At 42.4% G+C, this 13,125-nt stretch overlaps 1 protein-coding gene across 1 annotated transcript in view; it reads right to left on the reverse strand.

Annotated features, from left to right (window-relative positions):
* Positions 1-4,962: 4,962 nt before the first annotated feature.
* Positions 4,963-13,125, reverse strand: part of Pmar_PMAR021715 (conserved hypothetical protein) — a gene marked incomplete at its 5' end in the record, with an annotated part of 10,294 nt that continues 2,131 nt past the window's right edge. The window contains 25 exons of the mRNA XM_002777203.1: positions 4,963-5,081; positions 5,586-5,714; positions 6,462-6,601; positions 6,655-6,768; positions 6,848-6,968; positions 7,009-7,081; positions 7,123-7,211; positions 7,253-7,357; positions 7,410-7,529; positions 7,581-7,666; positions 8,987-9,053; positions 9,095-9,182; positions 9,635-9,717; positions 9,770-9,894; positions 9,954-10,055; positions 10,485-10,578; positions 10,984-11,051; positions 11,595-11,693; positions 11,737-11,851; positions 11,896-11,948; positions 12,006-12,085; positions 12,397-12,528; positions 12,575-12,682; positions 12,898-12,988; positions 13,033-13,090. Coding sequence (XP_002777249.1) covers positions 5,028-5,081; positions 5,586-5,714; positions 6,462-6,601; positions 6,655-6,768; positions 6,848-6,968; positions 7,009-7,081; positions 7,123-7,211; positions 7,253-7,357; positions 7,410-7,529; positions 7,581-7,666; positions 8,987-9,053; positions 9,095-9,182; positions 9,635-9,717; positions 9,770-9,894; positions 9,954-10,055; positions 10,485-10,578; positions 10,984-11,051; positions 11,595-11,693; positions 11,737-11,851; positions 11,896-11,948; positions 12,006-12,085; positions 12,397-12,528; positions 12,575-12,682; positions 12,898-12,988; positions 13,033-13,090 — 2,394 coding nt within the window. The 3' untranslated portion in view covers positions 4,963-5,027. The remainder of the gene's footprint in view (positions 5,082-5,585; positions 5,715-6,461; positions 6,602-6,654; positions 6,769-6,847; positions 6,969-7,008; positions 7,082-7,122; positions 7,212-7,252; positions 7,358-7,409; positions 7,530-7,580; positions 7,667-8,986; positions 9,054-9,094; positions 9,183-9,634; positions 9,718-9,769; positions 9,895-9,953; positions 10,056-10,484; positions 10,579-10,983; positions 11,052-11,594; positions 11,694-11,736; positions 11,852-11,895; positions 11,949-12,005; positions 12,086-12,396; positions 12,529-12,574; positions 12,683-12,897; positions 12,989-13,032; positions 13,091-13,125) is intronic.

Below are 13,125 nucleotides of genomic sequence, written 5' to 3' on the forward strand. Positions count from 1 at the left end.
GACGTGGCTATCGAAAATTCTAAAGTGATAATGTTATTCAACCACGGGAGATACCCGGTCACGCGGGTGCATCAAAACAAAGTTGAATGCTAGCGTATACCTTACCTCAGCAGTGAGCTGGACAGAGCGGGACTCCGATACATAACGCTCCGGAAGGGAAAGGAAGCTACACAGTGCCTGAGATAGTAGGAAAAATTGTGGTCGGGGAAGTTGCATATACTCCACGTAATTCCACTATGAACAGTCTGGTACAGTCAGTGTGGGAAAATATGCAAATGGATCAACCACATTTGTCGATGACAATATGAGAGTTCTTGGTTTCTGGATACTTCTAATACCCGAATTGGTATATAAACTCCTTTAATTAGTGAAAAAACGCCCGAGCTGAGCTAAGGGAAGCGAACATATACTCAATCAGTTTCTCATGTGGATGTCATCACATTAGAAACGCTGTTAATCAAACCGCGGAGAATTCCATTTCTCAAAAACTGGGTAAGTCCCCGCTCACATCACGAGCCCTGCCACTTCTCCTGCTGCTGCTGCTGCTGCCCCCAGCACTGTACAGGGCTGCTGCCCTCTGCCCGTGCGCTGCATCGAACTGTTCGCCAGTCTGTATGAGGAGCTCCCTTTGAGTAGCAGTAGGAAGCACCGATATGGGCAATAGATATCTTTGATATAAAGATACAAACAAGGCCCAACCGAGATCCATCTGTCACCTCATATTCCCACCATATGGCGTTCGTTCATAAGTCAGCCCCCTATTATACGATGTTATCAATTCTAATAGAGGCCCTTTAGGGTCGAACACTCTGAGAATTGTCGCGTCAACCGTACCTGACTTAACCGTTTATCTGGCATTTCCTCAATATGCGTATCATAGTCGTTGTTCTTGACGGGTTGTAGCACAGTGGCGTTTCACCACCCTAGTGATATGGAAAGCATACTTTACGACTCCTGCATGTCACCGCGAATATCGCGTTTTTCACCGAGTTTTACGCCACTTCACGTAAAACGGGTTGTGAAACTGAGTTTCTGTTCGTTTGGCAGCAACTCCACGTTGTAGAGGAACAGCACCTCTTCTGGTTTCGAAAAGGCAGAGGGAAAATCGATACTTCCGAAGCGAATTTATTTTGGAAGGCTTTTTTTATTTTTATTTTATTTTGGAATTTTGGATACCTCCGGAAGGCTCTATTTCGGATTTTCTTCACAGACTTGTGAGTTGAGGCGGAGCGAAGCTCAATTTCTTCACAAGGTTCAAGAAACGCATTCCCCAATGCTAACCTACTAGACTCAGCTCGCAACCATCTAGAAAGGCACACCATGATCTGCGGCAGATAGTTAAGCAACTCCGAATTGAGCTTGGTTACTCCTAAGAACTCATCAGTGACTACGACGAGGCAATACCAAATACAGCTGGTGACACGGATAGCCGATTTTCATGATATAGTATTCAGAAGCCGAAATGACTACACGATAGAGAATTTCGCGTAGATTCAGAATATATAATAATTTTTCTTTCATCACCGAGTATGATTCCCTGAAAATCGATTGTGTGTTTTCCGCTAGGAGACCGTTTCCTAGCTAGAATTTCATCCACGCAAATATTCAAACAATGTAATAGGAGAGTCTATATACAAATTTTCGAATCCAGTTGAGTCCTAGGTGGCAAACTATGCCGGTGACACGAGACGTGCTGTATCTTACCAGCTCTCCCAATATCTGTTTGTTGTCTACAATATGCTTCAAATTTCCTAGCGCTTTCAGCGGGCGTATCAAAGCCCGTGACAATCTGCGACATGATAATAACAATCCTCATAATTTTCCTCCTACCCTACCTCTTCAAGGGACTTAGCGTCTGTGGTTTCTCGACGGCTACTATGCAGAAAGCCTCCATGTAGCAGTCTCGATGTTTCCGCGCCCAACCCTGTAAACCGTTGATGAGGATCACTATTAGGACTCTCGAACATGCCTGGCTACATATTGTGAGAATACTCAACTCAACAGGAAAATGCGGGTCAAAAAAGTTACAGATTTTTGGTATCGGCGGCCCATGGTACATTGCCAGTGACCATAGCTACAGCTCTCAGCATGCGGTACTCCTCCATTCGTGAGTCGAAGGCTTCTATATACCTTTCAAAGGGAGTATAAGACCGTCGGGGAGAAAATATGCACATGGTCAACTATGTGTGTTGGTGACAACATGAAAATTTTGAGGAAAATTTGGGAAATTCTTGTTACACTTCTAGCCAGAATCTCCATATTCTAGTAAGGGAACTCCTCAGGAGTTCAGCTGAGGAAGGCAACCATATACTAGGCTTCGGAGTATTTCTCACGGTCGCGGGTTCGATCCCCGGTGCGGGCATTCTCCAGCATTTTCCGGTTGTTCACCGTTACAGCGCACAACGGCATAGGCTGGCGCCGAGAGAAATTTCTTAGTTTTTGCGATATTGGTATATCCCTTGAGAGCTCAACTGGTGTAGTCGTTGAGAAATAATAGAACCAACAAACGCACAGAAAATGCACCAGAAAGTGACAATCTCAACACTCTATAATCGACCCTACGGTGCTCGATCTGCATCCGACATGCTCATCCACTGCTGACCAGCAAAGACCCCAAACGTAGCCGCATCTATCACCCTGTTGGGGTCTAAACGGCAGCATACAACACTAGTATGGGTATCAAAAGGTATCGTACTCATTCTTCGAGCATTGTGAAGTTGTTCTCTAGCAAATGCAAGGTAAGCACTGCATGGTCGTTGTGGAGTCGGCAAGATAGTCATCTCAGCCAGGGGGTCCTTATGTGGTGTGGAAGCCGCTGTTGACGGTGATGGTTGTGTGAGTATCAAGGAAGACCCTTGCTGGAGAGAAGGAGAATCTAAAGAGGTATTCGAGACTAGTGCCGGCTCACTGGGCCAATGAGGAAAACCAAGAGTGTTGATAGCATGTTTGATTTCCTCAGCTGAGCTCAGCAGAGTTTCCTCGCTGATTATATAATACGAATTGGGAGTAGAAATGTACAGAAACCAATGCGATGATTTCCTCCAGTGTCACCAACATACGTAGTTGACCATGTGCATATTTTTCCACACCATTCACAGTTCGTCCACGAATGTGTGAATCTCAACAGCTGCCTTCTTTCACATCACACGTTATAACAACAACTTAGCGAACATGTAAAATTAACGGTCGAGTGCCGCCTCAACCCTTACACAGTATTGGTAATTTACAAAAATTAATTTACAAAAAATAATTAGCTATGGAATCCATAACGACTACTACAAAGATATACGTAATGAGCCATACCACACCTAGCCCAGTTTCGATAACACTTCCTGTGCAAAAGCAAGAGCCTTACTCGTGTGACTATCAGCTTTCAATCGCTTAGTTGGTCGCCCTTCACCACCACATAAAGTAGCAATACTCAGTTTTTCACCACCAACAAGGACATCCCCGGGAGCCAAAGCTGGTGGAGGAGCTCGAGGTAGACCAGCAAGCTGCGCTATGAACTGAATAGTGTTGGAAGAGGAATACATGTTATTCGCTTTCCTCAGCTCAGCTCACAAGTTTACATAAAAAACCGAAATTTCATATCGTGTATTATCCCACACGATGACCAAAAACCTTCATAGCAATATATGTTTACTTTCCTCAGCTGAGCTCACAAGTTCACATACGGAATCGAGTAGAATTATATAGAAACCAACGAGGATTTCATATTGTATATTTTCCCACACAATCACTGCGATGACCAAAAACCTTCATAGGAATATATGTTTACTTTTCTCAGAAGTTTCCTCGCTAATTATGGAAGTTTACAGACGAATTCTAGCAGAAGTGTATAAAAACCACTAAGAAATTCCCAAAATTCTCACTAGTTGCCCATGTGCATATTTTCTTCACCTCTAGCCGTAACTGCGGTCGAGCATGTAATATAGCAACCACCATTTCGAAAAGGTGATGGTCAGGCACCGACGCGAACATCTCCCTGATGCCGTTTTTGGAGGCGTCGTGGTCCATCACTTTAATACCGTCTCAAAGACAACTACCAAATGCGAGGCGAGCGGTAGACCGTAGTAGCCCAGAAAATAATTTCAAAAAAAAAACAACAATACCATCCAGAAACCTATAATGTTTCCCGGGATGAACTCATTTTGAATTTTCCACGGATGGCTATTAACACATTCTTCAATCAGTTTCCCATGTAAATGTCATCATCACATTAGGAACGGTTTCCTCCACTGTTATCAAACCCTGAGGGACTTTTTGGATGGGTTTCTGATGAGAGCGTGAAAGCATACACAAAATTAGTATTTAGCGGAGCGATGTTTACTATCACTTTTTCGACTGTTTAATCACATCCGGGGGGGGGGGGGAATATGCGCATGGTCAACCACATATGTTGGTGACAAAATGAGAATTCTGGGAGGAAATTTTGAGAATTTCTCATTGAGTCCTATACATTTTTACACTCATTCCGTATGTTTACGTCTATATTTAGTGAGGAAACTGTCGAGTTCAGCTGAGGAAAGCGATTACATATTTCTCAGCCCACCCCGGATTAGATATCACATGTAAAACTCGATCTTAGGAACGCTCCCAGAGCTCAGGAGAGGTCTATTCAACACCCCACGGGTTTCGACAACCGAATAATTGTTTCCTTTTTGAAACAATCATTATAATCAACTACGTCACAGCTCCCCAACCATTGCTCGTCTGCTTACGCCTACAACCAAGTCCGATCACAACAGTGGAGAAAATACACATAATAACCTCTTAGGGCGAGCGCTACTCACTGCCACATCTTTTCAAATCCACGCTCGTTCGAAAACCAGCCACCAAATCCGTAAACACAATCCTGTACACATAACTTCCCAGGGCGAGCGCTACTTACTGCCACATTCTTTCAAATAATAGCTAGTTCGAAAACAACCACCAACTCCATAAACACAACTCGGTGTAAATAAACGATTCATATAAACTCATGAGTGATGATCTCTTTCAAAAATTCCAAAACGGAAAGAAAATTTTCAAATGCGACTTTCTGTCTTCAGGTTGATCCCAGGACCCAACACGCTCGGAACCTGAAAAATCCCATCGATATAGAACAGAAATTTCCGAGCGAGTGGTATGCCATAACTACTCTACCGATAATCAATATCAGTAATACTAAAGCAGTGTTGGAAGAATATATGTTCGCTTTCTTCAGCTGATCCCAGGAGTTTCCAAAGCTAATTATACAAGTTGACAGAAACCAATGAAAATTCATCACAATTTTCACACGGGCATCAACACATGTGGTTGACCATATTTTTCCACACTCTACTGAGCTCAAATACCCAACCCGAATCGCCCAATCACAACAATTCTCTCTCATATAGGGACCATATTTTTCCGAAAAATTCTGTTTTTCACGTTTAGTAGTGTTTCAGGCTGAATCTCCAACAAGGCATTCATACCAAAATAATCTACCACATATTTTCTCAGTTAATATATAGTAGACTATTATTGTTATGCATTGGAGGGCGTCGGTGCCACCAGATGTTAGTAAATTTTACTCCCACCCAGTGGCACTCACGTCCTATTACCTCAACCCTAGCGCTCGCCCACTCCGGTTCACGTCGTTCTTTCAAAGCCCTTATACCCTCAGCCGCCTCCTTCCCTGCGCGGAGATTGGCAATCACACTCGCGACCGAACGAGTCAATTCAGCTGTCCCCTAAAAGAGTGTTGGAGAGATATATACTTGCTATTCTCAACTGACTTCAGCAGTTTCCTCGTCGATTATAAGAATTTACACATTACAATTCTTTCATAATCAGTGTTGGAGGAATTTACGCTGACTTTCCTCAAGTGAGTTTAGGAGTTTCCTAGTTGACACATGAATTCGCATAAAAGTGTGCGAGAATAAAAAAAAATTTGGTCAAAATTTTCTCATAATTTTTCATGTCCTTCATACACTATTACGCCCAGTGTTGGAAAATTTACATTCGCTTTCCTCAGCTGAGCTCAGCAGTTTTCTCATTTATTACAGAATTCTATATACGAATTCGGTTAGGCTTGTTAAAAAACTAACAAGAATTTTCCGAAAATTTCCCCACAATTTTCATATTCTCGCCAACACATGTAGTTGATTATATTCAGATTTTCCCACACTGCCCTGAAAAAGACAGCTGAAACGCGCGATCCTTGCAAACAGATTTTCCTTCAACTACATTGGAGTTTCACCCGTGAGGTTGAACACACTAGCGAAAAATATATATTTCACGACTACTGCATATCAACACGACTATCGCCTTTTTCACGTGGAGTATTACGACGCCACTTCACGTAAAACTCCATTGAATTTTGACCTAATTCCTTCACCCAAATTCTCATATATATATCTCTTATACTGAAATCTAAGTCGCGCACTTTAAACTAAAAAAAAAATTTTCTCAAGAACTACCCCGAAATGTATACTGACCATCTCCTGTTTTTCCATATTAAACGCGAGTTTCTTCAACTCGCTCACTGCATGTGGTTCGCTCATTCTGATACGATCAGCGATAGCTTGCAAGGCCGCGTCGAGATCCGATGCCCTCTGGACCACGATATCAACTATACCTACATACACGACAAGAACAACTGCAGACACCTCTCAGTCGCTATCAGTATACCTGCTGTTTTAGCTTCGTCAGCATCAATAGGAGTAGCAAGAGCCGCGAGGCGAACTGCCGTGCTGGGTCCAACTCGACGGATAACAAAGGGAAGGATCGTCGCTGGACACACACCTATGTGTAAAATCGTTCGAAAATATCCCGATATGTGACTTTTTCACGCACGATTATACCATTTTCCCACAAATTGTACCCAATTTGACTTCCGACAGAGTAAGCTCCGTTTTTTCTCTAGAGGCCACCACCATATCGCAGACCGCTAGAAGGCCCCAGCCCCCACCGAACACTCTTCCTGATACCGCACTGACCAGAAACTAACCAAAAATTTACTCAACGATTATGCCACGCACCGACCTGGGGAATTCGGGCCAATTGGGTCAACACTCGGACGAAATTACTCGCCCCTTCAACGTTTTCAGCCAGAGACCTGTAAATCTCGACTCACTCCCAGCAGCGACTACTTCTTACACTGTACGACTTCGACTGAACTCCCTAGGGTCAAGACCAGCACAAAATGTCTTACTATCAGCAGTGGCTCGTAGGATCACCAAGCGGACCTAAATTGAATCTTACCATGGGGAACCTAAGATACTCTTACGCTGCGACGGACATCGAGATTGTTCGTAAGCAAGTCAGCACATCTCGTCAAAGACCCCATCATCTCATCGGTCAACGAGTTGTGTTCTTTAGGTCGGTTCAATATCTACCAACATTTTTCCTACTCCCCCCCGTGCAAAGCGCGCGCGCCCAATTACAATCTCAGCAACATGTTTCGATCTATGAATAACAAAGTCAAACCCCTGCCCTGAAAATCCCATGCAGTCAGCAGAGTAGTGTTGCAGCTCAGGCAGGTTGCTAGGTCGGACCGCATCCAACTGATCACCACAACGCCAATGATGATCATCACAACTGCCTCCCCTTCTTACTGCTGTTGAGGGCATCAATATCGGCATCTGTAGGAGCATCTGCCCGTAGGTCTTTCCCAAATTGTCCCCATGAAGTGAAGCCATGCCTGAACCGGTGTTTCTCAAAATCAACTATCATGTATGTTTAAGGTCGCCGATATGTTAATATCAGTAGGAGCCCGAATTCTAGGTAACGGTCCCAGGTTCGATCCCCAGCACGGACTGTTTTCGAGTATTTTCCATTCTCACCCAGTTTCGCCCAATACACGGCCTAGGCTGGTGGAGTCCATAGCGATTCTATATTTCTCATATATGACTCATGCTCTTCCGAATGGTTTTTGTCACTGCCTGATACTGCTGTGCTAGCTACTTCACAAGCCCTTTATAGCGTTATTAAGCTAACCCTAACACTGCCAAGGCGAGCAGGGTGAACACATCTTCCCGAGCCCGTGTCACTATGAGTGATTCACTGCAAAGATGTGTATATAGCAAACTGAATGACATGTTCATTTTCGTTGGGGCATAAAACCATGGACCATTCTGGGATTCCCAATATAAGGGTTTTCTTGTTCCATCTGTATTGAATAATATATGATATTCTGGAGTTTCACAATCCGTTTTACGTGAAGTGGTGTAATACTCTGTGAAAACGCGATATTTGTATAACTATATTGTATAACTATATTGTATAACTATATTGTATAACTATATTGTATAACTATATTGTATACTATATTGTATAACTATATTGTATAACTATATTGTATAACTATATTGTATAACTATATTGTATAACTATATTGTATAACTATATTGTATAACTATATTGTATAACTATACTGTATAACTATATTGTATAACTATATTGTATAACTATATTGTATAACTATATTGTATAACTATATTGTATAACTATATTGTATAACTATATTGTATAACTATATTGTATAACTATATTGTATAACTATATTGTATAACTATATTGTATAACTATATTGTATAACTATATTGTATAACTATATTGTATAACTATATTGTATAACTATATTGTATAACTATATTGTATAACTATATTGTATAACTATATTGTATAACTATATTGTATAACTATATTGTATAACTATATTGTATAACTATGTTGTATAACTATGTTGTATAACTATATTGTATAACTATATTGTATAACTATATTGTATAACTATATTGTATAACTATATTGTATAACTATATTGTATAACTATATTGTATAACTATATTGTATAACTATATTGTATAACTATGTTGTATAACTATGTTGTATAACTATATTGTATAACTATATTGTATAACTATATTATATAACTATGTTGTATAACTATGTTGTATAACTATATTGTATAACTATATTGTATAACTATATTGTACACTATGCTACCCCGCAAACTCACCTCCTCCACCCAGAATGTCACTAAGCAGATAATTGAGTGCTCCAAGGCCAGGAACATCATATCGGACCTGCAACCCCATGCATGAAGACAACGACGCCATCAGCCTACACAAGAGGTACTAGGCAGACCCCAACGGTTCTTAAAGTAATGTCGGACACTATCAGCTGTCACTTGATGCTTGATATAAGGCAAGTACCTGGTACAGGTGAACTAGTCCATCGGGACAGGGCTTAAACAACTCCGGACAACTACTATAACAACACTGAATGATTTTGCGCGTATGGTGTTTATTACTGATAACATTTCACTACCAGTCAAGAAGTACTAACGACATGATGATGACTTCGGCTAAGTCTTCATCTCACTGAGCCTCCTGGGCGTTGGAAGTTGAATAATACAAAACAAAACGTATTGCTCACAACCAACGATCGCATAAATCTCATTCAAGTGCCCAAGGTAGGGTATACATATAGCTAGAGTATGCATGCTTATCAAATAGTCAATTCGATGTTGCTGATATAAATCTATATTGGCTATTACTCGCCTGGTCGAAGCGGTACTGCGCGAGAACAAGATATAAATATGGTCGCATTGTCTTTCCGTGAACAACGTATAGGGTACATCCCCTAAAACGGCAAGTCCCCCCACCTCTCATTCCGAGCAAATAGGCCAATATTAACGTTGTTGCCCTTGTCCCCAGACCGAGCGTAACACACGCGCAGTAGAGGAACCTGACACGTCGAAATATCCAAGGTTCCTCACGACAAGATACAAAGTAGGTACCGTTTCACATGGGGAAAAATCATGAGGGTCTACAGCTTGTACGGCAAGCACCCGCTGAGTGGGATGAGGCCAATGGATGTTCACAGGGCCCACCGATGGCTCTAGTTGCCTCTCTGGTCCTCGCCCTGACAAGAAGAAGACAATCTACGGAAGGGGGTAATATCCGTGATGCTGCTGCTACTACCAATTTGAATCTTGGCTCGGATCTTGCTCTTGGCGACTAGCATCGGGACCATACGGATGATGGCATGAGGTCGAGCTCGACCACTACTGAATCCGATAGTACCTCAACCAATCAACGTTACAGAAGCATTAATAGCCTAATGGTTAAACGCGCTTCTATATACCGCGAGGTCCCAGGTTCGAACCCCACACCCATATCCTTACTATAAATATTCGATTATAGTAATGAGCATATACCGCAACAACAGGCACTATGCCCGAAAACTTTTTTGACGGGAAAATATCCAATCCGGGGATCGAACCGGGGACATAATACATTGTCAAATACATCGATTGAATCAACAAACGCGGTTCGCCCCTTCGTTGCGGAGATTTACTTCTAACCGCAATGATAATACCAACACTATGAGAATATATAGAAATACGTAGAATTACGAAATCGCAATTACACACAATTACGGTATGCTTTGAAAAATATTAAATAATATATAAACCCCAGTTCGAAACCTCTCCCCCACCCATGATTTCATACCCGGAGCCATTGACGTGGCCGCACTGCTCAATTCATTCGACAACAACTGCAGCACCTTCTTATCCTCATGCTTGGCCGCTAGCCTCACCATCGCCTGCCGATGTAGAAAAAATATATTCGCTTTCCTCAGCTAAGCCTAGGAGTTCTTTTTCTAATGATCAAGGCTCACATATAAATTCATTGGAAGTAGAAACGCATATGGGAAGCCCTCCAAATTCAATCAGAATTTGTCATCACCAACACGTGTAGTTGACCACGTGCACATTCTTCCACACTGGCGCTTACCAATGTAGGGAAATATATTTGCTTTCCTCATCTGAGTCTAAGAGATCCACTGCTAACACTCGAAGCTTGCATGCAAACTCGGGTAGAGATGCACAGAAACCAACGGGGAGTTTACTCAAAATTCCCCTATTGTCATCACCAACACATGTAGTTGACCATGTGCATATTATTTTTCCCCACACTACTACCACACCCTCCCCAACTCGCCACCCACCTCAAAGTCGCTGCTTATGATCTCGATTCTCGACTCTTCCAATGTGATCCCGAAATGCTTCTCGACTCCTACAACATCAACATCCCACGCAAATTTAGGAATATATGTTTGCTTTTCTCAACTGCGCTCGTAAGTGTCCTCACTACACTATAAAACTTGATATATCATATACTGGGCCTTCGTGACGAAGGGGCGGAGCTCACTTAGTCCTATTGATTAGATCAATTAATTTGACATAGGTCTCCGGTTCGATCCCCGGGTAGGACATTCTTCCGTCATTAAAGTTCTTCGTGCATATCTTTTCGAGCTGCTCGCATAATCGAGTTTTCCGATTTTTCCCAAAACCTCGGCATTTAGAGGAGTCGTTTGATCTACCTGGTAGCCTCCTACGCTCCGTAGTCAAGCCAGAATAATTCTGCACGCACGCACAACGCGAAAGTGCCTGTTGTTGCGGTATATGCTTCGTTCGCTCAGCAATTATAATTATAACACAGCAACCATCCACACACGATGTTGGGCGGGAATGTACAAAAACCAACAATAAATTCCCAAAATTTCCTCAGAATTTCCAGCACATCTAGTTCGCCATGTGAATATACTCCCGTGCTTACTTTTTATGATCGCCTCTGCGGTTTTCCGAGCCTTCACTTCAGCGTCCTTGCCCCTTACTACTAGACTAGTCACCACCTTATAGCCGTCCATATAAGTTCCTTACAGAACTCACTGCGACAGCACACAGGAGAGCAAACATACCGCAAACCTTGTAAGTTTCCGTCGGACACTTCCCCCTAGCATTGGCGACTCTCACAGCATTGTCACCAACTTGGTCCACTTTCACTTGAGTAAAATCACAAACGACATCAGGAACCTAGTCTCAAACCATTTTCGCCGTTTTCACTCGTTAAAGTTTACAATGTAGTTTCCCGGATCTGCAATTTCATACAGTATTTGTTCCTTAACCCCAGCTACCTACAGCTAGGCCTGGCCATTCACACCAATCAACGATGAGCCCTACCAAACACAGCCGCCTGTTCCTGGAGGCTTCGACACAAGGAACTCCCCACTGGCCAATACCTCGGCAATAGGGTATCCAATATTCGACCTACACGATGATAGCGATCCTTATAAAGTGTTGAAATATATGTTTGCTTTCCACAGCTGAATTCGTGAGGAGTTTCTTTATTATACTGGAGTTTCACAACCCGTTTTACGTGAAGTGGCGTGGAACTCGGTGAAAAACGCGATATTCGCGGTGATATGCAGGAGTCGTGAAATATATTTTTCATATCACTAGGGTGGTGAAACTCCATTATACGATATTCAAGCTAAAAGTATACAAAAATCAACGAGAATTTCCCGAAAATTCTTCAGAATTTCCATTTTACCATTTGACCATGTGCATATTCCCCATACCATCCCTCAGCCACTTCAGCCTCTAAGCAATCGGTCATCAGTCCTCCCGTAGCCTGCGCTCCACACTCTAGCACATGTCCAGCTAGGGTGCCCGAAGCCATCAAATCGAGATCCTCCATAGACCAACCGAACCTATAACAATCACTTTATGTGGTGAAAATAATAGATAAAAATTCACTCGTAAATGAGCGGAGCGAGGACAAGTGCAGAGTCGACTACACGACCAGTGATGACCATATCAGCTCCACCAGCAAGGCATTCCACGATAGGGGCGGCTCCCAGATATCTAAGATCAGTTTTGTAGGGGGGAAAATATGCATATGATCAAATACGTGTGGTGATGACAACAGAAAAAGTATGAGAAAATTTCGGGAAATTCTTGTTGATTTTTGTACACTTCTACTCTGAATCTTCACACTATTAGGAAACTCCTGAGCTCGGCTGAGGAAAACAAATATATACTTCAACACTATATAAAATCCAGATCGACAACTACCATACACGTTTGCTGTTGTCAGGCTCTTCTGGTGAGGCACGTGGTCCACCAAATCCCCAATTTCCTTTAATACATCATCACCGTACACAACACCAACTACAAGCACAAATATGCGCTCAAATTTTATGCAACTTTACCACCTTTAATTTCTCCCCATCCTCGCTCTTCATACACCTTCTCAATAGCCGCCTTACACGCCTTAGGATTGAGTCCACCCGCATTCGTGATGAACT

The sequence above is a fragment of the Perkinsus marinus genome, assembly GCF_000006405.1.
Source record: "Perkinsus marinus ATCC 50983 genomic scaffold scf_1104296952158, whole genome shotgun sequence".
In the NCBI taxonomy this organism is placed as follows: domain Eukaryota; phylum Perkinsozoa; order Perkinsida; family Perkinsidae; genus Perkinsus; species Perkinsus marinus.